Source organism: Mustela lutreola, chromosome 15 (genome assembly GCF_030435805.1).
Source record: "Mustela lutreola isolate mMusLut2 chromosome 15, mMusLut2.pri, whole genome shotgun sequence".
In the NCBI taxonomy this organism is placed as follows: Eukaryota; Metazoa; Chordata; class Mammalia; order Carnivora; family Mustelidae; genus Mustela; species Mustela lutreola.
Window position 1 is genome coordinate 37869138 of NC_081304.1, and position 23983 is coordinate 37893120.

The 23983-nt window shown below is 39.9% G+C and overlaps 2 protein-coding genes across 10 annotated transcripts in view; one reads left to right on the forward strand and one right to left on the reverse strand.

Annotated features, from left to right (window-relative positions):
* Positions 1-1978: 1978 nt before the first annotated feature.
* ZNF830 (zinc finger protein 830) lies at positions 1979-5128 on the reverse strand. The gene has a single exon (XM_059149146.1). The coding sequence runs from the start codon at positions 5086-5088 to the stop codon at positions 3979-3981; it is 1110 nt and encodes a 369-aa protein (XP_059005129.1). The 5' UTR covers positions 5089-5128; the 3' UTR covers positions 1979-3978.
* Positions 5129-5175: 47 nt separating this feature from the next.
* CCT6B (chaperonin containing TCP1 subunit 6B) overlaps positions 5176-23983 on the forward strand; it is a 32530-nt gene continuing 13722 nt past the window's right edge. For 5 of the 9 annotated variants that reach the window (XR_009348112.1, XM_059149461.1, XM_059149463.1 and 2 more), the window contains exons 1-8: positions 5176-5402; positions 6984-7047; positions 8013-8147; positions 12905-13078; positions 15826-15929; positions 20645-20755; positions 21094-21253; positions 23595-23677. Coding sequence is in view for 8 of the 9 variants with exons in the window: in XM_059149461.1 (XP_059005444.1) it covers positions 5266-5402; positions 6984-7047; positions 8013-8147; positions 12905-13078; positions 15826-15929; positions 20645-20755; positions 21094-21253; positions 23595-23677 (968 nt within the window). In the remaining variant the exon portion in view is untranslated. The remainder of the gene's footprint in view (positions 5403-6983; positions 7048-8012; positions 8148-12904; positions 13079-15825; positions 15930-20644; positions 20756-21093; positions 21254-23594; positions 23678-23983) is intronic. The other 4 variants (XM_059149466.1, XM_059149468.1, XM_059149465.1 and 1 more) reach the window with 2 other exon arrangements.

Below are 23983 nucleotides of genomic sequence, written 5' to 3' on the forward strand. Positions count from 1 at the left end.
GAGAGAATGTCATACAGGCTACCGCTAGCCAAAGAAAAGATTCAAATTCAGAACTTAAGGGGCACCTGGGTAGCTCACTCGTTAAGCTTCTGCCTTCAGCTCAGGTCATGATCCTGGGGTCCTGGGATTGAGCCCCGCATTGGGCTCCCTGCTCAGAGAAGAGCCTGCTTCTCCCTGCTTGTGTTCCCTCTTTCTGTGTGTGTCTGTCAAATAAAATCTTTAAAAAAAAAAAAAATTCAGAATTCAAAATTTGATGTACAGTTTCTACCGAATGTGTATTGTGTATCACTTTCCCATCATTGTAAAGTCAAAAAATCTTTAAGTAGAACCACTTTAAGTGGGGGACCATCTATAGTAGACATACTTGTATTACATTTCAGTTTAAAAACCCCTTTTACACATGTGTCATGTGACCTGAGATTTAAAAAAAAAAAGATTTAATTAATTAATTAAAGATTTTATTTGACAGACAGCGATCACAAGCAGGCAGAGAGAGGGGAGAAGCAGGCTCCCCGATGAGCGGAGAGCCCAGTGTGGGGCTCGATCCCAGGATCATGATCTGAGCTGAAGGCAGAGGCTTTAACCCACTGAGCCACCCAGGCGCCCCATCATTTTTTTTTTTTTAAAGATTTTATTTATTTGAGAGAGAGTTGAGGGGAGGGTGCGGAGAGCACAGCATGAGTGACAGGGAGAAGCAGGTTCCCTGCCAAGCAAGAAGCGCCATGTGGGACTTGATCCCAGGACCCTGGGATTATGATCTGAGCCGAAGGCAGACACTTAACGACTGAGCCCCCCAGGCACCCCCTACATTATCATCATTTGGTAGTGGGGTGCACTAAGGTTAAGAGATGTGACTTCCTCAAGATCACTAACCATTACAATGTAGAGTGGGAACTTGAACCCATGTCTTCTCTTTTCTCTTGCCAATTTCCCTGTTCTTCCTATTGCTCCATGCTAATCTAGTGACTGTTTATACTAAAGGTTTTAGGTCCAAGTTAATTTTTCTCCTGGAATTTTAATTCCACAGCCTCCTGTTTCCTGGTGTGTAAAAAGCAGTCATTACTTTCTTCATTAAAGGAAATACAAATATGAAATCATTTTCCAAGTTGTAAGCCACTGGGCAAATTTATATTTCAAGGCTAGTTCAGCTTTTTCTTCCCCTCCAGCTAGGGGAGCTACATTAAATTGTAAGTGAATGGGTGAGAGGATTACCTTTCTAGCATTTACAGTAACTCTAATAAATTGTTGGCTAAATGAAGGGGTTCTCTAAAAAGAAAAGAGTGACTGGAAGAAATCCATGGGACTAAGACTTAGAATTTGAGAATGTTGATGGATTCACAGGCTAATGGTGAAAACTATCTGACCCAGCTCAGAGGTATAAAGGAGCTCTCCATTGTGTGGAAGATCAGAAGGATTCACTAACTTCTGTAGCTGTTTACATTGATTTCCTTGATTTTGTTTGAGGCCCCACCATTCATTCTTTGAGATACAGAGCATTGGGAACAGAGCTTTCTGTCCCTCCTAAAAACCCAGTGCTGTTTATACGTATAGTAACATATCTGGCATTCCTTAAACTCTTTGTGTTACAATTAAGGACCCAACAACCTCAAGGGTACTCAATTCAAGACCTTCTACAACAGTTCATAATCTATCTTTCTAATCATAACTTCCACTTTTGTCAGGAATAAACCTTCTGCTCTAAACTGGTCTTCTCACTACCTCCTGTGTGTTTTATTTTTCCTCCTGCACAACTTTCTCTTTAAGTCTGCACTGTCCTTTATTGTAAGCCACATATGGCTAGTAATTGAACTGGAGCCAGTCCAAATTGAGATGTGCTATGTGCTATGTCAGATACACCTAGATTTCAGAAATCTAGAACCCCCAATATAAAATGTTTCATTAATGATATTTAAATATTGATTATATATTAAAAAGTGAATATTTTTGATATATTGGATAAAATAAATTACATTAAAACGAATTTCATATTTTTTTACTTTTTCATGTGGCTTCTAGGAAAAGAAAATATACATGTGGCTTGCACTGTATTTTTAAATGGAAAGTTCTTTGCTAGATCATTGGCCTAGCCTCTTAAGCCAATGTAAAAACAAGGCCTACTACTCAAGCCCACCTTCGTATTTTCTCATTCTAAAATAAAGGAATGGATGATAGAAAAATGTGAGTACATGTGGGTTTATACATTTAAGGTAAGCTATTTAAGGTAGGTAAATCTGCTACCATACTGAAACTTCTATTACCAGTCAGCTGACAGCTCAAGAAAAGACTTTCTGCCAAAGACCACAAGATAGTCAAAGTGCTCAATACGTGTTAGATAACTTCTCTAGGGACCCACACTAAAAACCCCCAAGCCCTTGAATTTCATCTTTATCCCTCCTGTTTTTCTTCTATGTCTAGTCACTAAAATATTGGCCCTTTCTGTGAAAATTTTTCAACTTCATTCCTTTACTCTCAGTCTATAACTAATCAAAGTCTTGCTCACCTTGCTTTTAAAATCAGTTTCCAAGTAGTCTCCCAGCTTATTTCTCCCAATCCACATTCATTTTATAAACTGCAACTAAAATCATCTTCCATAATCTTTTGCAAATACAATTTTTTGCTCTAAAACTTCCACTTTTCCTACACTGCCGACAGAGAATTCCTTCATTTAGCATCCAAGCGAGGCTTTTTCATACCTTATATCTTAATATTATTCTCCATAAAACCTGGACTTTAGAACAACTAGACTTGGTTTATGTAAAACACTTAGAACCACACCTGTCATGTACTGTAAAAGCTGTATGTTTTAGCTATTATTATTGCTACTGACTTTCATTTGAGTATGCTGTATGCATTTCTACTGCTGGAACATTGTTAATTCCATTTTCATTTGAATACCTCTATCAATAAAGGGAAAAGGAGTGATCTAAACAATCAGATATAGGAATAAGCTAATTGTTATTCCTTGAGAAAACAACTTATCCTCCCAACAATGGACAGAAACTCTGAACCCTTACTATAAAATGTAATAAAATTTAACACTGGATGAAATCTAAATAAAAGGTAGTATTTCTTTCATACAATAGATGGCAAATTATGGCATATGGTATTTCAAAAAAACAAAGCCTGAAAAAATATAAATGGGTTCGGGATTTAGGGCCACATTGCTCTCCAACTTTGGTGTATATTAGAATAACCTGGGAAGATTTCAAACTAAACAGATGCCTGGGCCCCACTCCAGATTTATTGAAATCTTTAACCTTAGGCCTTGGGCACACAGTTTTTTAAAAGCTCCAAGGTGATTCATATGCATGTTTTCAAATGCTTGGTGGGTGATCTCCATGTGCACCTCATCCGAGAATCATTGGTTTAATCAAGAGAAACATTTGGGAGATCGATCTATCCATTCTCCTAGTCCATGTTTTTGAAACAGAGCAGACTACTTAGAGAACTGATTTACCCCGAATGACTTACATGTTTGCGAATAGTATTCATAAAAACAAAACAACCTCCCCTCCCCCTCCCCCACCTTCCTGAAAAACACTCTGGAGTTCATTTAGGGGATTAGAAAAGGGAAAGCCACATGTGTCCCAAATACCACACTTGGTATTCATCCAAAGGCTTGTCTGTTGGCTTGGCTTCTCCTTTTTCATAAATTTCAAAACAGAATTACTTAAGTAAATATATATTTAACTATGTATAATACTTACAGCTTACAGATTTGACAATTCAAAATTATATACTTAAGTAAATGTGTGAAAAAGTTGACATTTTAGTATACAGACCAAAAATTTCAAAAACAACTTTACCTCAAAAATATTTTACACCAATTTTCAAAAGTGCTATCTTCACAGGTTCATTGTCTCTCAACAACCCAGTTACGTTATCAAATCTCGCGGCATGAAGTAACCAGTACCCTATCCAGAGACAGCACTTTTGGTACTGTTGCTGATGGTATGAAAATCCCGGGTCTTTGAAACCCTATAACAAAGCCCCCTTTACCCTCCAATCCTGAGACAACAAATCTTGTAGTTCTCCCTCATCATCGCTGTCAACATTCTCCTCTTCCTTTTTCTGAAGTTCTTTTATAGTCAGAACCTCTTTAAGCTTATTTTTTATTTCATCCTGGCGATTCCGAAGCTTTTCCACCCGACGGTAACATTCTATCTGCTCATCGATTTCCCCAATTTGCCGGTCCAACCGTCCCTCCTCATCCTCTTCAGCAACTATAGCTTCGGAAATAGTATTGACCTGTCTCATGGCCTTTTGAAATTCGTCCCACTCTTTGTCCATCTGATCCTTTGGGGCATCAACCTTTCGTACCCTAGCATCTATCTCAGGGTCGTCAAAAAAGCCTTCCGGTAATGCTTCCGCTGTGTTTTCTCGCCTTTCCACGACTTTTTCATGTATTTCTGCCTTCTCAATTGACCCCGAATGAGGAATTAAAGGGGCCTTGGGAGGATTTGTATCCGAGAAACCGCTTGGCAGCATACTTGTTGCCTCTCTCGAGGAGGAAAGCGAGGGTTCCTTGCCCTGTGAGTCGGGCGGCTGCTTGCTGGTGTCCCCTCTTTTCCCTTCTCCTCCCCCTTCCTCCTCCTCCTCTTCCTCATCTTCATAATCAGGGAGTAAACCGAGTCCCGAGGCCTTACTGAGGGTCGCTCTGGCCGAGTCCTTCCCTGCTCTGTCAGAGTTGGTGGGCAAAGCGGATGTGGAGGGCTGTACCTGAGGCAGCGGGGAGGCCTTGGGTCTTTTGGCATCTTGGCCATCCGCATCCGGCACCTTCCTCTTGGCTGACGGGGGCACGGCGCTGCAGGACGGACCCTGGGTGGCTTCCTTCGCGCCTTTGAGCTCGGCTACTTTCTCACGGTGCTGCTTTCCCAGGACGTGGGTCTGCCACAGGAGCTCGCTCTTCACCGGGGTGTTACACAGGGCACAGCTCAGCTGCCCCAAACGGTTGTACTTCGCAAATGGAGATTCTATGCGTTTCCGATTGGTGCTCAGACGCTGCTTTTCCTTCATCAAGCGCCGCAGCTCGTCCTGATTCACCACTCGCTTCCCCGCCGGAGTGCGAGCGGAGGCGGAGGACGCCATCTCGGCGTCGGGACCCAAGGCGACTCTGGCTTCCGTGCGGGCGAGGTCTGGTAACGTCATTTCCTGTCTCGGCGAGGATTGGCTGAGGCTCCGGAAGGCGGGCGGCGGCGCCGGGATTTCTCTCGAGATCCGGGCTGAGGTTGTTTTCAGTTGCCGGGCCGCACGCTCGACGCTGCTATGGCTGCGATAAAGGCGGTAAACTGCAAGGCCGAGGTGGCGCGGGCCCAGGCGGCCTTGGCTGTCAATATATGTGCCGCCCGAGGGCTGCAGGATGTGCTGCGTACCAACTTGGGGCCTAAGGGCACCATGAAAATGTGAGATGGCACGGCGGTTGGAACGGCGGTTAGGGCCGGGGGTTTGTTGGGTGTCGCGGCGCGCTCTGAGGCAGACGTTCCGCGAAGAACCTGGAGCGACGGGATACCTTCGTTCTCATTCCTGTACGGAGGTCACCCCTACCCCGGGGCGGGAGGACAGCCTCCCGAGGAAGGGGCCCCGAGTGAAGCTTGTACACCCCCACTCCTTCACTTGTGTTAAAGTTCATGTGCAGTTGCGAGTCAGTTCATCTCGTGTGTCTTGAGAAGCATGAGCCATTTAACTCCCCTGCGCTTTGGGACTACATGCCCTTAGTTTGGTTTTTCCCGGCCCCGTGTTGTAGTGGTAAGGGCACCCAGGTCTTGGAGCCCGGGTAGGCTTGGGTTCAAATCCAAGTTCCCTTCTAGCTGTGCATCGTTAGGCAAGTTACTTGCACACTCTGTGCCTACGCTTCTTCCTTTTTATTCACCCCTTCGGCATATATTTACTTAGCATCACTATTTTTTTTTTTTTTTTTTTTTTTTTTTTAGAAGAGTGAGGAACGCTAAAATGTCTAAGAGGAGGAGTACATTCTAAGAGGAATGAGCAGAATTAACGGCGGAAGAGGGCGCTTGTATGCTATTTGGATGCTGGGAAAATAGAAATGGTGAAGATTATATTGAGGAAAGGGACTAATTACTGATGGGAGTAGGGAGAGGGAGAAGCCTCTCAGATAACGGGTTTTTGATTAGAGTCTTGAAAGGTAAGTTAGAGTTCAGTTGGAGAAGGGAGTAAAAAGGCCTTCTGTAGTAACTTCAGGAACAAGAAAGCCCATTGGTGTAAATCCAACAGAAATAAAAACAAGCATGCTGTATTAAGGGAACCACAAGATTTTCCCACAAGATCTCATTTGGTAGATGCAGCAGGAAAAGTAGACAAGCCAGACTGGGAAAGGTGAACAACGTCATCATTGCTACATAATCCAGATTTTACCTTGAAGGTGATGGAGAGGATAAAAACTCATGGAAAGATTTTTGATCAGGTAGTTAAATGAGTCACACTACTTTTTAGAAATAAATATAGTGTGTGGGGTAGATTCAAATTCAGAGATACCAGGATGCTGACTAAGTAGTCCAGGCTAGAGATGTTGCTGACAGTGGACACAGAGAGGAGGGATTAGATGGAAGAAATACTTAGGTTGTGGAATTATCAGAACTTGATGATCTAATAAATGCGAGGGGTGAGGGAAGAAACTAGGCTGAGTGAATGAATGGTACATTGTACCAAAGTAAAAAACCTGCAGGAAATTTATAGTTTTGTGGTTTATAGGCTTCCAAGTATTCTTTGACCAAACTTCTGTTCATAACTCATCAGTTCCTCTTAAACTTGTAAATGCTCCATTTGGAATGAAATCATCATTGTGGTCCATATGGGAAGTAATTCTATAGGCTGCACATGGTGGTGATTACCACGGTGTTGCCCAATGGCACTTGGAAGTTTTGAAGCTCAGTTCCTTATACTAAGGACGGTGAGTGGCAAGAATTGAGAATGTCTTGCTTAACCCTTGCCATATGAGGTTAATAATATCACTGTTTTCTGAACAGGCTTGTTTCTGGTGCAGGTGACATCAAACTCACCAAAGATGGCAATGTGCTGCTCCATGAGATGGTGAGCTGATACTGCTGACTTCAGTAAATCTTAACAAGCCTAGAACATAGTACAGATTGCATATATATATATATATGACAGAGATATAGCAAGAGAGGGAACACAAACTGGGTGAGTGGGAGAGGGAGAAGCAGGCTTCCTGCTGAGCAGGGAGCCTGATGCAGGGCTTGATCCCAGGACTCTGGGATCGTTAACTGAGCCAAAGGCAGAAGCTTAAAGACCGAGCCACCCAGGCACCCCTTTATTTATTTATTTTTTAAAGATTTTATCCACTTTTTTTTTTTTTTAAAGATTTTATCCACTTATTTGAGAGAGAGAGAGAGTGAGAGCCCCTAACCTGAGGGAGAGGCAGAGAGAGAGAAGGCTCTCCTCTGAGCAAGGAATCCGATGTGTGACTTGATGTGTGGTAGGATCCTGGGATCATGACCTTGAGCCTAAAGCAGGTGCTCAATTGGCTGAGTCACCCAGGCAGCCCCAAACTGTGATGTTTAAACCAAAGTTGTCAGTTAAATACTGCAGTTAGTAATACTTGTTGGATTAATAAAAGATGGTTTTGATTGTTTTGAAATCTTTATACAGTCCAAGTAATAGCCTAGGGATACTTCCAAATTAGTTACATCTTTTAAAGGCACTGAATTGTGTTCTTTGTAATATGAAAATATAAAAAAAATCCTTTGCTATTTTAGTAAATATATTCATCTTAGAGATTGAAGAATTTGATCTTATTTTGGAAACGTCATTGCATTCCAAAGCAAAGACTTACAAGATGTTCAAACCTCATTAGTTCTCAATTTAAAAAATTTGGTGATGACATTTATTAAGTATTGATAATAAGAATTTGCGAACTTGTAGAATAAAGCTTATTTCTTAATTATATTATTGGCCTTTAGGTTATCTTGTTTTCATTGGACTATTTTTTTTTTAAATCTCATTCTCTCTTTTAATCTGTTGCTTACTTTTTCCAGCAAATTCAACACCCAACAGCTTCCCTGATAGCAAAAGTAGCAACAGCCCAGGATGACATTACAGGAGATGGTACTACTTCCAATGTTCTAATTATTGGAGAGTTACTAAAACAAGCTGATCTTTACATTTCTGAGGTATTAGCATTTTACAGAATTCACATTCATGTGATATTTTATTTTGAATGAGGAATTGTTTTCACTAGTAAAATGTTTTAATTTTAGAGGGCAAAAGTAATTTTTATCAAGATACTTTTGGACAATTATAAATGGAAATAATCATGAACTTTTTTTTTTTTTTTTTTTTTTTACAAAATAATGCCTTTCATTGGAATTATATCCCACTTTTTAAAATGAAGTATTTAAGATAGATAAGAAGGTAAAAAATTAGCCATCTACCCATGAATAATGGCCTAAAAAAGAAAACATCACTGATAAAGTTGAAACCAAATTATGCACCTTTAAAAAAAAAAAACTGGAGAAAAATAATTGAAGGTTTTCACATTGTGAATTTACCTATCTTTCTAGGTTTTTTTTCCTTATAAACCGTCTACTCTAGACTCCTCCATGCTACTCCCTAGCCTTTAAAATCACTACAACACATTTCTACCTCAGAGCTTTTGTTCAATCTGTATTCTTTTCTTGGTATTACTTACTGTCTTCTCTGATTAAGTATTTAAAAGTTTCCATTCTTTCAAGGTCCATTTCAACAAAGCATTACTTGGTCAAAGTGCTAAAATTATTACTTCTTTGCATTTATTTAGAATTGGGAATTGTCTAATAATTCAGTACCTGCAACGTACCTCTTTTAGGATTCTTTTGGCTTTAAGCAGTAGAAATTTGACTAAAAATGATTTAAACAATAAATTATCTCCCATGACAGAACATCCAAGGTAGTTGATTAAAAAATTCTATTAGTCATCAAGTACTCTGGTTCTTTCTGTCTCTTGGCGCCTCCATTTACAATGCTGTTTCATGATAAAGCTTATTTCCATCCTGATTATAAGACTGTCAGAGGAAATTAGGAATACCTGCTTCCTTTAGTAATACTTAGCAGGAGAGCACAAGAAAGAACCATTTGCCCAATTATGGAATCTAAGTCCTTTTTTTTTTTTTTTTTTTAAGATTTTATTTATTTATTTGACAGAGAGAGATCACAAGTAGGCAGAGAGGCAGGCAGAGAGAGAGGAGGAAGCAGGCTCCCTGCCGAGCAGAGAGCCCGATGCGGGACTCGATCCCAGGACCCTGAGATCATGACCTGAGCTGAAGGCAGCGGCCTAACCCACTGAGCCACCCAGGCGCCCGGAATCTAAGTCCTTTTTAAAAAAAAAAAAATTTATTCATTTGACAGACAGGCAAGTAGGCAGAGAGGCAGGCAGAGAGAGAGAGGAGGAAGCAGGCTCCCAGCGATGCAGAGAGCCTGATGTGGGGCTTGATCCCAGGACCCCGAGATCATGACCCAAGCCAAAGGCAAAGGCCCAACCCACTGAGCTACCCAGGTGCCCCTATAAGTCCTTTTAAAAAAAAAAAATTTATTCATTTGATAGAGAGAGAGAGATCACAAGTAGGCAGAGCAGCAGGCAGAGAGAGAGAGAGGAGGAAGCAGGCTCCCGCTGAGCAGAGAGCCCAATGCGGGGCTCAATCCCAGGACCCTGGGACCATGACCTGAGCCGAAGGCAGAGGCTTAACCTACTGAGCCACCCAGGTGCCCCAAGTCCTTTCTTTATATGATTGGGTCAACTTTGATCTGTGTCTATCTTGTTGGAATTGACTTAATCTAATCAGGATCTACCCTTTGAGCTATCTAGAGAGGGTAGCTTCCTCTGAAGACTGGAGGAAGGGATAACCTAAACAAAATTAGGGTTTTGTTAAGGAGGAAGAAGTTTAAGAAAGGGGGGATGCTGACAGACACTGATGTAATTATAAATCTGTGGCAGTATAGTGATAGAGCTAGGCACAAAATATAATAGAAACACTGAGGAGGGAGGGATATCCTAAACTAGCGTGAATTAGGAAGCACTTCCTGGAGGAAGTAATAAGACCTGGGTTAAATCTTCAGGATGAGAGGGAGTGAGCCAGAGGAAAGACTGAGGGGTAAGGAGAATGACATTCCAGGCAGAAGGAACAACACAGCAGAGGCACAGAGAGGAGAAGCAATGTGGTATGTGTGTAAAGCCACAAACACTATGGTATTGGCAAAGTTTAAAGTGATAAGGGTAGGGGCTCCTGGGTGGCTCAGTTGGTCATCTAGCTCCCTGCTCAGCGAGGAACCTGCTTCTCCCTCCTCTCTGCTCCTGTCATGTATGTTCTCTCTCAAATATACAGTTTAAAAAACAAAGTGATACGGACAGTAATGAAAGCCTGGAGAAGTTGGTGGGAGCCAGATCACAGAGAGCATGTAGTATGCTAACCAAGAAGAATGTTCATGTTTATGTGTTAATGACTGATGCAGTCAGATTGGCATTTTAAAAATTTGGGTGACAGTTTTAGGGGAGTCAATTCTGGAAGATCATAGTAGTTTAGGCGAGAACGTGTGAGATCCTAGACTGAGGTAATGTTTTGAAAATGGTTCATAATCATGCTCTAGAGTCAGGCTCTGCAAATTTAAAAGATTTTATTTATTTATTTGACAGACCGAGATCACAAGTAGGCAGACAGGCAGGCAGAGAGAGAGAGAGGAGGAAGCAGGCTCCTGCTGAGCAGAGAGCCCAATGCGGGGCTCAGTCCCAGGACCCTGGGACCATGACCTGAGCCGAATGCAGAGGCTTTAACCCACTGCACCACCCAGGCGCCCCAAGTCTCTGCAAGTTTAAATCCTGGTTCCATCTCTTACTGTCCTGGTGATCTAAGACAAATTACATTATCCCTATAAACCTCCATTTCCTCATCTGTGAAACAGAAATAGTAGTACCCACTTCATAGTGTTGAGAGGATTGAATTAAACAATACATGTAAAGCCCTTTATTTTTTAAAATTTTTTAAAAATATTTTATTCGAGAGAGAGAGATAAGAGCACAAGAGGAGAGAGGTCAGTGGGAGAAGCAGACTCCCCACCAAGTAGAGAGCCTGATTGGGAATTCGATCCCAGAACTCCAGGATAATGACCCAAGCCAAAGGCAGTCACTCAACAACTGAGCCACCCAGGCGCCCATGTAAAGCCCTTTAGATTAGTACCTGGTACAAATGCTCAATAAATGTTAACTTTAAAAAAATTATTGTAGGACTGATGTAAAAGAATGGAAAAGGGGAATGAATTAGACCCAGTTCCTGCTTTCAATGAATTTATGTATTTTTTCCAGAATAAACAATATTTTTTAAAATAATTATTTTGTTATAATGTCAGACCTAGAGAAAAGTTTCAGGGCTATTCCAAAGAATAACATTTCTCTCTCAGATATATCCATATATATGGTATATGTATATACATACCTTTTCCCAAAAGGTGTAAGTTGCAGACATGATTGTCTAAATATTTTAGTGTATATTTCTTTTTTTTTTTTTTTAAATATTTTATTTATTTGACAGCTAGAGAGAGAGCACAAGTAAGCAGAGTGGCAGGGAGATGGGGAGAGAGAGAAGCAGGCTCTCTGCTGAGAGCCTGATACGGGGCTCGATCCCAGGACCCTGGAATCATGACCCGAGCCGAAGGCAGCCGCTCAACCAACTGAGCCACCTGGGCGCCCCTATATTTCTTTTTTTAATTAAAATATTTTATTTATTTATTTGACAGAGATCACAAGTAGGTAGAGCAGCAGGCGGTGGGGGGGGGGGGAGCAGGCTCCCTGCTGAGCAGAGAGCCCGATGTGGGGCTCAATCCCAGGACCCTGAGATCATGACCTGAGCTGAAGGCAGAGGCTTAACCCACTGAGCCACCCAGGTGCCCCTTTAGTGTATATTTCTTAAAACCAGGATATTCTCTTATATAATCACAGAATAGTGATCAAAAACAGGAAATTAATATTAACATTGACACACTGATACAGTAGTATAACCTACAGATTTTATTCCAGTTTTATCATCTGTCCCAACAGTGTCCTTTATAGCAGAAAAATATCTGGGCTCATCCATTGCATTCAGTTGTCACATCCCTTTGGTTTCCTTTAAATTGGAATAATCCTGAGCTGTGTTTTGTGTTTTACATTGCTACTTTTAGAATATAGGCCAGTTATTTTGCAGAAAGTCCTCAATTTGGATTTGGCTATTTTATTGTAATTAGACTCTGGTTACAAACTTTTGGCATGAATACCATGAACATGCTTTAGTATTCTATTTTTTTTAAAGATTTTATTTATTTATTTGACAGAGATCACAAGTGGGCAGAGAGGCAGGCAGAGAGAGAGGAGGAAGCAGGCTCCCCGATGAACAGAGAGCCCAATGCGGGGCTCAATCCCAGGACTCCAGGATCATGACCTATGCTGAAGGCAGTGGCTTTAACCCACTGAGCCACCCAGGCTCCCCATGCTTTAGTATTCTTAATGCATCGTATCAGGAGGCACATGATGCCTATTTGTCCCATTACTGTGATGTTAAGATTTGGTGAAGGTGATGTCTGTCTGTACATTTCTCCAAATCAGTGCTGGTTCTTTTCCTCCACATTAAAAGGAGCCTCTCTTTTCTTTTGTGCCCATACAGAAAAGTACCACATGGCAACGTTACAATATTTGGAAATAAAGAGGACTTTTGTAGTTTTTTGTACTGTACTTACAATTTTTCTGTAAGTCTGAGATTATTTTCAATATGAAGCACTGAAAATTACTTTTTTAAATTATATACATACCAATATTAATGGTATTGATGTGGTAATATTACTTTTTCTGGATATACCTGTTAAGGGAAGATGGTTACTTTTACTTTACTTTGATTTTATAATTTTTAGTTTTACGTTGATGTAATAGGGCCTGCACCCTAGCATAATAGCTGAAGGATTTGAAGCTGCTAAGATAAAAGCACTTGAAGTTTTGGAAGAAATTAAAATTAACAAAGAGATGAAAAGAGAAATCCTTTTAGATGTGGCTAGAACATCTCTGCAAACTAAAGTTCATGCTGAATTGGCTGATGTGTTAATAGAGGTATGTGACTAAACTTGCTTTCACAATGAGTATAGACTAATACATGATGATATTTTATTCTATAAGATAATCAACCACTACATATGGTTCTTTTGTACGTGAAATGAAATATGGAAGACAAACACTTATAGACCTACCTAGAGACTAGACTTGATTGGTCAGAACAGTATGTGAAATATTTCAAAAGTGTCATAATAAACCTTTAAATTACCATGAACGTCACTGCCTGTGGATTACCACAGTGGCTGCCTGTGGATCATACTTGTGAGTGCCATTGGGGTGACGTACTGGTCTCTTAAACCTAGAGGTCCATATTTATTATGTGAGGAGACACAAAGGGAATTGGTTAATAGGTAGATAATATAGGTAGATAAATATTATTCTATAGATAGATAGGTAATAGATAATATTCACATCTGGGAAATGCATATTTGTTTTGTTTACTTCAAGAGGTAAAATATATGTAATATAAAGACAAGACTGGGTATTTTGGGAAGACTTATATCAGGTGGCTATAGTTTGATATCATCATTGTTCCTCAGCTTCGTATTTTTTGAAACTTGAATATATTGCTTCATCAGGAATGATGAATTCATAACCCAGATCACAAGACATTGATATATAAATCAGAATGCTTTCTTGCTAATTTACTTTGAGAGATATAAATGACAAATAGACTGGAACCAATAGGAAAACCTACTTGGCAAATGAGATTAAGATCAGACAATTTCTTGCTCAACAGAGTTCAAATAAAGACTGCAGTTGGAGTCTTGTTGGAGTACATATATCAAGTGACCCAGAATCTTCATTTTTTTTTTTTAAGATTTTATTTATTTATTTGACAGACAGAGATCACAAATAGGCAGAGAGGCAGGCAGAGAGAGAGGAGGAAGCAGGCTCCCTGCTGAGCAGAGAGCCCGATGTGGGGCTCGATCCCAGGACTCTGGGATCATGACCTGAGCCGAAGGCAGAGGCTTTAACCCACTGAGCCACCCAGGCACCCCCAGAATCTTCATTTTATCTGGTTAGGGCCCCCATTATCTTTTGGGAGTTCTGGAAACAGTGATATTCTCATTATTCAGTGGTTTTTGTCATTATTCCCTATTAGGCTCTAAGACCAAATATCATGTTACCTCAGGTAAAGTTTTCAAGGGTATAGTTTTTTGCTTTATTTATATTTTAGGATGGTTATTTTATAGTACTTAATTTCTGTAATTAGTTGTTTTCCTACTACTTTCTTTTTTATTTTTATCTTTTTTTTAAAGGTTTTATTTATTTATTTGACAGAGATTACAAGTAGGCAGAGAGAGAGAGGACGAAGCAGGTTCCCACCTAAGCAGAGAGCCCGATACAGGACTCAATCCCAGGACTCTGGGATCATGACCTGAGCTGAAGGCACAGGCTTTAACCCACTGAGCCACCCAGGCGCCCCTTCCAATTACTTTCTGAGCTAAAGAGTAGGATGTATTGTACCATGCTTCTCAAGTTATATATCCCTGGGCATATGTGGCAGAATAAGTATGATAGGTCTTTCTAGAGTCTCAATTTTACTTTGCAGTTTTGGGGAAAAGCATTACTTTCACATTAAAACAAGCATGTGTATTATAGCATGATGTGGAAACTTTTCATGATAAAACACAAAACCTTAGAAATTTCCAGCTTGTATAGCCAGCAAATTTTAGCTCTTACCTTACATTTCCTTCTTTTCTATTAGTATGTTCTTTGGTGGAAAAGTTTGAGTAGTGTTGGTAGTAGAAAGAGTAGTAGCTTGGCAGTTGAAAAGAATTGAATTCTAGGGACACCTGGGTGACTCAGTGGGTTAAGCCTCTGCCTTCGGCTCAGGTCATGATCTCAGGGTCTTGGAATTGGGCCCTGCATCAGGCTGTCTGCTCAGTGGGGAGCCTACTTCTCCCTCTCTCTGCCTGCCTCTCTGCCTCCTTGTGATCTCTCTCTCTGTGTCAAATAAATAAATAAAATCTTAAAAAAAAAAGAATTAAATTCCAGTACTGGGGCGCCTGGGTGGCTCAGTGGGTTAAGCCGCTGCCTTCGGCTCAGGTCATGATCTCAGGGTCCTGGGATCGAGTCCCGCATCAGGTTCTCTGCTCAGCAGGGAGCCTGCTCCCTCCTCTCTCTCTCTCTCTCTGCCTGCCTCTCTGCCTGCTTGTGATCTCTGTCTGTCAAATAAATAAATAAAATCTTAAAAAAAAAAAAATTCCAGTACTGGTTCAGCTACTGCCTTTTATTTTTTATTTTTAAAAAAGATTTTATTTAAGTTATTCTTTTTTTTTTTTTTTTGGAGAAAGAGTGTGAGCTGATAGGGGTGGGATGTGGGGGAGGGGCAGAAGGAGAGGAAGAGAAAATTCCAGGCAGGCTTCACGTCCAGTGCAGAGCCCAGTGTGGGGCTCAATCCCATGACCCTGAGATCATGATCTGAACTAAAATCAAGGGTTGGATGTTTTACCAACTGAACCACTCAGGTACCCCTAAGACTGTAACTTAAAGTTTTATCAGAGTTTACTTATCTGTAAAATGAAGGATTGGGGTCTGATGATCTCTGAAGTTCCTTTAGGTTCTAAGGTATCCATTGGCATTGATTATTACTGGTGTCCATGACAAAGTGGCCCTTTTTGGCCTTGCTCTGTATTTTCATGTCTGAAGCCCTTTGTCTGCTTAGTCTGGTGATTACTTAGGCCAGTGACTTCTTTTAATAGAACAGGAATTACTGTTCTCATTTGCTTCTCTTTCAGGCTGTGGTGGATTCTGTTTTGGCTGTTAGAAGACCGGGTTATCCTATTGATCTCTTCATGGTAGAAATCATGGAGATGAAGCATCAATCAGAAACAGATACAAAGTAAGTTACATAAACTTTGACAATACATAGATTCTAGAATATTTGGTTTAGTTCAGATGTTTTTTCATTAATTTCCTTACTTTTATTCAACATTAGTCTATTAATTCAGCATATATTAATTGAATACTTAACCCAAGTTAGTCATTATTTTGAGTGCTAGGGATAAAGAGTAAACAGAACAGAATTTCTTTCTCCAAGAAGATTTTGTTTCTAGTTGAGGGAGGTAATAAATACCTAAGTGATAATAAAAGCTTGAAGAAGATAGAGTGACTATGTGAGAGCTTGTGTGTGATTTCAGAATATTTAGGGGAGGTCCTCATAGTAGGAAGACAGAGAGCTAAGAAGGTGTCCGAAGAAGTAAGGAATAGCCATGTGCACATCTGGGGGAAGAGTGTTCTGAATCAAGGGAGTGACGGTTGAAAAGGCCCTGAGGCACACAAGTGTGCTGGGGTGTTTGTGTGCCTGGAGCACAGGAAGAGGAAAAAGGAGGAGGAGATGAAGTCGGAGAGGAAAGAAAGCCAGACAATTGCTTGAATATGTAGGACCTCAGAGTATGTGGCGTCTTGTTGATTTTGGACTTAATGAATTTTAAATGTCTTATTATGGAAAATTCTAAACATATATGAAAGTAGAGAGAAAAGAATAGTGGACTCCTATACACCTGTCACTCATCTTTCAATTTTCAACATATCGTATTTTTCCTTTTATTTCCCTTATATGCCCTTTTTCCCTCCCTCCCTCCTTGTCCCAAACCTGGATTATTTTGAAGCCAATCCAGATAATCATTATTTCATTTTAAAATACTTACTTATTTTAATATATATGTATGTGTGGGCATCTTTATTTACCTGTTTCTTGACGTTTTATTTTGTTTTTTTTTTAAATCTGCCATGGTACTTTTTATGGTGTCTTATTCCTTGCAGATCTTTATAAGACTGCCTTATATGTTTTTAAACATATAGTTCATATCTGATAATTACAACATTTGAAGTTTTGACTTGTCTGTTTCTGGTGTTTATTATATTTTGCTGGTTCTCCCTAACTGTGTTTTGTTTCTGTATGTGCCATTCATTGTGTTTGAAAAAAGTATTTGTAGAAATAATTTGAGACCTGGGATGAAGGTCCATTTTTGTACAGAGAATTTGAATTTTTTGCTGCAAGGCACCCAGGGAATACTTTATTTTTTATTTTTATTTTTTTTAAGTAGTTTTCATGTCCCGCATGGAGCCTATTGTGGGGCTTGAACTCATGATGCTGAGATCAGGATCTGAGCTGAGATCAAGAGTCCAGGTGCTTAGCCAACTGAGCCACCCAGGCAGCTCAGGGAATACTTTAAATTAAATCTGCAGCTTAAGGGATTTTTGTTCGTTTGTTTGTTTTTAATATCCAGCTAATACTTTTTTTCTAAAAATTTATTTATTTTAGAGAGAGAGTGAGTGAGTGCACACATGTGAGTAGGGGAAGGGGAAAAGGGAGAGGGAGAGGCAGAATCCTTAGGTAGACTCCCTGCTGAGTGTGGAGCCTGATGCAAGCCTCCATCCCAGGACCCTGAGATCATGACCTGAGCCAAAACCAAGACTTGGCTGCTTAACCGACTGAGCAACCCAGGTGCTCCTATCTAGTTAGTTCTAACTGCTGATTGGTATAAGGGCTGCTTGCTTATAGTTCATCCTTCTGATTTATACCCTGAGTATGAACCCCTTTGGGTTTCCTACTTAATGGGAAAAGTGTCTCCTCTTAGGCTCTCTACCTTGGATGGCCCCTGAGCCTTTAATTCTGTCCCCTTCTCATTGTGAGGTTATTGAAAACAAAGTTCAAATTTTCCTGAATTGTCTAATGACTTTAGGATAAGAGTGCCTGCAGTTCTTATCTTACCCCTTGGAGTTCATGCTTTCTTTACTGTTTTATAGCTCTTCAGTGTTTTTAAGGGTTTTTGTTTGTTTGTTTGTTTTTGGGAATGTGAGAGAGTGTGTGTGTGTGTGTGTGTGTGCACGCGCGCGTGCGCTCATGAGGCAGTGAGGGTGAGATGCAGAAGGAAAGGGAGAAAGAAGATCTTATGCAGGCCCCACACAACAGCATGCAGCCTGATGCAAGGCTCAATTTCAAAACCCTGAGATTATGACAAGAGCTGAAATCTCGAGTCGGATGCTTAACTGACTGAGCCAACCATGTGCCCCAGGGGTTTTGTTTTTAACCCAGAATTTTTAGTTGCTTTTGGTGGTAGCGTTCATCCAAATTAGTCTGCCATTGCTGAGGGCAAAGCAGTTCTTGGTTTATATTTCAGAAGGATCTCTCTGGTGGTTGTAGGGAGAATGCACTGTGGAGCAGGGCACCTCCCAGTGCAAGGGCAGAAGCTGGAGGCCAGTCAGGAATCTGTTGTAATTCAGGAGAGGGATTAGACAAGGGTATACTATACCCAAGTTTAGACAAGGGTATACTTAGAAGAAGAAACAATAGGATCTATTGATGGTTCAACACAGAATGTGACAGATAAAGAGTGAAGGATGTCTCCTGGGTTTTTGCATGGAGCAGCTGGAAAAGGAGAAGTACTTTTTCTTGGGATGGAAAAGACTGGGAGGAAAATATTTGGGGAAATAAATCAAGAGCTTAGTTTGGGAAATGTTATGTTTTAGATGCCTATTAGGCATCCATGTGGAGATGCTGAGTAGGGAGTTGGAGAGGTGTGTCTGGAGTTTAGAACAGAGGTCTGATCTGGAAATATATTTGGGAGTTATCCGTGTATAGGTGACTTAAAGCCTATGAGAGGTAATGAGTTCATCTGGGAGGTGAATATAGATAGAAGAGGACGTTTACTCTCCCTCTACCCCTCCTCTTGCTCTCGCTCTGTCGCTCACTCACTCTCTCAATATAAATCTTAAAATCTCGAGTCGGATGCTTAACTGACTGAGCCAACCATGTGCCCCAGGGGTTTAAAAAAAAGAAGAGGAAGTTTAAAGTTAAGCCCTGGAAACTCCGATGTTTAGAAATTGGGAAGACAAAAGGATATAGCAGAGGAGACTGAGAAGGAGTGGTTACTGATAGAGGAAAGCCAAGAGAAGTTAGAGGCCCTGAAGCTAAGAAAGGAAAATGTTTCAGAGGGAGAATAATCAACTATGTCATATGCTGCTGAAAGCAAGTTGTGGATTGAAAAATGACCTTTAGATATGGAAAGCATTTAATGTTTTTGGTGGCTTTAATGAGAACTGATCTAGGAATGGGTATGAAAGTCAGACTGAAGGTGGGCTCCACAAAGAAAGTTTAGGGAAGTGAGGATACAAGCTTACACCATTCCAAAGAGGTTAGAGAAATGGGACAGTAGCTAGAAGGAAGTATGGGAAAGGACTTGAAGCAGAAGCATTCTTTGTTTTAAAGATGGGAATTATTGGGGCGCCTGGGTGGCTCAGTGGGTTAAAGCCTCTGCCTTTGGCTCAGGTCATGATCTCAGGGTCCTGGGATCAAGCCCCGCATCAAGCTCTCTGTTCTGCATGCAGCCTGCTCCCCCCCCCCCCCCTGCCTGCCTCTCTACCTACTTGTGATCTCTGTCTGTCAAATAAATAAATAAAATCTTAAAAAAAATTTAAAGATGGGAATTATCATGACAAATCTGTATCCTGATGAGAATGCTCCTGGAGGCAGGAGGAATTGGTGCAATAGGGGGATGGGGTATTGCTGGAGCAGAGAGGAGAAAAGGCGTAGAGTACATACATGCAGAGGAGCATGGACAGTTCAGTCATAGGAATAGGAGGCTCAGGTTCAAGTGCAGGTGGATTGGTAGAAGTAGTGATGGGACAGTGCTTGTATTTTCTCAAAGCAGCAAGGTCATTTGCTGAGAGCAAGAGCGAAAGAGTGGAGGCTTGAATACTGAACATACATTTGCTTGTTTCTTCCTAAATATCTTCATTTTCAGTTAGAGGTTGGAGTAATTAGATTAAAATTTGTAGTTAGATTAAAATTTTGAAAACTTCCTTGTAATCATGTTTATTTTAAAAATTACTTCTTTACTTTAATGTAGAACAAATACTGGTTATAAAAGAAGGAGAAATATCATTCCCTAATTGGGTATAAATGAAGTTTTGAAATACTTTCTTTTGAAAGAAAATTTGGAAAACAGGAAAAGAGCCTCTCCAACCCCCAAATTATCCATATTCCTACTGCCCAAGCAGAACTTTACTCTAGGTTCCTTTCATTTTTTTCTTGTCAATACCAAGGTACTTATTTTTTAAAAGAATAGTTATAATCATTCTTTATAGGTGGTTTGTTGTTCTGTGTTTATCAGCTACCTATGTAAATATTTTTCCATGTCATTACATAGTTTTCATGACCGCCAAATAGTTGGGTCATTTATTTGCTGAACAGTGCCCTATTGTTAGACATTTAGGTTAACAGTTTTTGGTTGTTCCATATAATTATTTTGAACAAATGTTCCTAAGAAACTCACTGTGTGTCTACCTCTCATTACTTGACCAGCTGTATCATATGTTTGAGTCACATAATTTAGAGAATAACTCTGGGTTGACTTTTCATTGTGACTTCATAGTCACACTGTGTTAAAGTGGATTTTCTTTTCCAATTTTACTAATTATGTGTTAGGCTTAAAGTTGGTGCAAGGAAACAGTGTGTGTCCTGATCTGTTACAATTTTAAGAATACAATCCTTATTTTATAATAAATTTAGAGTGTATATTCCAAGTAAGACACATTACGTATTTTTAATAGATTGATCAGAGGATTAGTTTTGGACCATGGTGCCCGTCATCCAGACATGAAGAAGCGAGTGGAAGATGCATTTATCCTTACTTGCAATGTGTCACTAGAATATGAAAAAACGTATGTGGCAGTTACTCTTTGTAAATGTTGAAACTATATTTTCTAGAAGGGTTTTTAATTTTAATTAATTAATTGATTTAGAGACAAGTGGGGGAGGGGCCAAGGTGCAGGACAAAGAAAGAATGAATCTTAAGCAGGCATAGGGCTCAGTCTCATGACCCTGAGATCATGATCTGAGCTGAAATTAAGGGTTGGATGCTTAACCAACTGAACCACCCAGGTGCTCCCTAAAAGTCTTATTTAATCTCTTCCTTCCCTCCCAAATGTTTAGTGTAAACTCCTACCTTTCCCTCCTTTTTTTCTCCACTTTTACTCGCTCGTTTTTATTAATCTTTTAGAGAGGTGAGCTCTGGTTTCTTTTATAAGACTGCTGAAGAGAAAGAGAAATTGGTAAAAGCTGAAAGAAAATTTATTGAAGATAGAGTACAAAAAATCATAGACCTGAAAGATAGAGTCTGTGCTCAGTCCAATAAAGGATTTGTTGTCATTAATCAAAAGGTGAGAAAGAAAATTCAGATTTTAACTGTTTGTAAATGTTTTTCAGCATTTCTTGCAGTGTGGTCTGTGGACTCCTAGGAATTTCAAAGACCATTTCAGAGAGTCTTTGAGGTTTTAAAAAAAAATGGCAGTTTCATTTGAGGTATCTTTTTTTTTTTTTTAAAGATTTATTTACTTATTTATTTGAGAGGGAGTGAGGAGAGAGTGTGTATGCCGGGGAGGAGCAGAGGGAAAGGGAGAATCCCAAGAAGGCTCCCTACTGAATGCGGAGCCTGATGTGGGCTCAATCCCATGACCATGAGTTCATGACCTGAGCCAAAATCAAGAATCAGACGCCCAACTGACTGAGCCACCCAGGTGCCCCCATTCGAGAATATCTTGAAGTGGTAAAACTTACTAAATTTTGATTAAATATGCATCCTTTTATAATTCTATGTGACAGAGTATGAAATCTGAATATCAAAATATGGTTGTCGTGGGTGCGTCTGGATGACTTAGTTTGTTAAGCATCCCACTCTTAGTTTCAGCTCAAATCATGATCTCATGGTTATGAGATCGAGCCCTAGTATCAGGCTCTGCACTGAGCTGCGCATGGAGTCTGCTTTCTCTTTCCTCTCCCTCTGCCCAGCCCCTATGGCCCCCTGCCTCCCTCATGATCACACTCTCTCAAAAATAATTTTTTTTTAAAGATTTTATTTATTTATTTGACAGACAGATCACAAGTAGGCAGAGAGGCAGGCAGAGAGAGAGAGAGGAGGAAGCAGGCTCCCTGCTGAGCAGAAAGCCCGATGCGGGGCTCGATCCCAGGACCCTGAGACCATGACCTGAGCCGAAAGCAGAGGCTTTAACCCACTGAGCCACCTAGGCGCCCCCAAAATAATTTTTTTTAAATATAGTTGTCGAGAGGGAGAGTTCTTGTATAATTGAGTTACAATTGTATAGTTGCATAATTATACATATGTATATATGTATAATTGATCCACTTCTTTCATGGAATGCCATTTTTAGGTTTTTTTTTTTTTTAAAGATTTTATTTATTTATTTGTCAGAGAGAGAGAGGGAGAGAGCGTGAGCATAGGCAGAGTGGCAGGCAGAGGCAAAGGGAGAAAGAAGCAGGCTCCCCGCCGAGCAAGGAGTGTGATGTGGGACTCAACCCGAGGATGCTGGGATCATGACCCGAGCCGAAGGCAGCTGCTTAACCCACTGAGCCACCCAGGCGTCCTGCCATTTTTACTTTAAAGAATAACTGGCAGGGGTGCCTGACTGGCTCAGTTAGTAGAGCATGCAACTCTTGATCTTGGGGTTGTGAGTGCAAGCCCCATTTTGGGCAGGGAGATTACTTAAAAAAAAAAAACTGACAGAAAAACTGTGGTTATTTAGACATGGGTATTTGGCAGGCTTCTCTCAAAAAGGAAGAAGTGGTTCTGTCACTTCAAGGAAAACAACTGACAGTGTTTGTTCCAAATAAATTTGAGCTTTCAAGTCAAAATTAAAATTTTGGAAAACTTGTAACTGCCTCTGTGAACTTGACTGCTTTCCAGTGCTTAAAGGACTTTTCTGATAGTATTAGTGGTGATATTAGCAAATGTGATATTTTTGATATTATATACCTGTGAAATGTATCAACATTTGGAAGCTCTGCTTAACATAATGAACCACTTTTTTCTAAATGAGTAAAAAATGTATGATTAACAAAGACATGCCTGGGTAGATAATACATTCAAAGTGTGAGATAGACAAATGGATTTTAATATGAAAGAATATAGAAAAGATTATTGATAGGTCCCATATTTCACATTGACATTAACCTTTAAGGAACTGTCACTTATTCAGTTTTGATATAGTATTAAAGAAGAATATCCATATGTATCTGGAAAGGCTATTAAAATATTCCTCCATTTTCTGATACATATTTGTGTGAGTCCAAGTTTTCATAATATACTTTAACCCAACAACATACCACACCAAATTGAATGCAGAAGCAGATCTGAGAATCTAGATGTCTTCTTTTAAGACAGACATTAAGAAGATAGCAAAAACGAAACAGTGCCATTACTTTAAGCCTTATACTTTTTTTGTTTAGGAAAGTATAGTAACTTTTCACTTGAAGATGTTTTTTATGTTAACATAAAATGGGTTGTTTATTATTTTGAATGGATTAATATTTTAAACATTTCTCAATTTTAATTTATAGTATGACAAGTATTATAGAATACAGTTCACATAAAAGCTTTTTGAGTTCTTAATAATTTCTAAGAATGTGAAGCAGTGCTAAGATCAGAAAGTTTGAGAACTACTGGCTTAAGATGTGCTTATAACTTTTATGCTAATTTGGTTTTAGGGAATTGATCCATTTTCCTTAGATGCTCTTGCAAAACATGGCATAGTAGCTCTTCGCAGAGCAAAAAGAAGAAATATGGAAAGGTAAGCTTGCAGATTACTATGTATCCTATTTTTTAACAGATAAAATTGAAATGACCCCACGGTATTCCTTTTAGTTTATATGTAAACATTGTGAGCAAAATAGCATACAGATTCCAAAATACTGTCTTTAATTTCAATAAATAATGGAAGTGTCAAAAATCAAGACTTAAAAAAATATATAGACTGCTAACTTACCTCAGAACTTTGTTGAAGTACAAAGAAGGTTTTTATCTTAAAACATTTTTTTTGAAAGAATGAATGGGCAGAGCACTGAGGACTTTTTTTGGAAGATTTTATTTATTTATC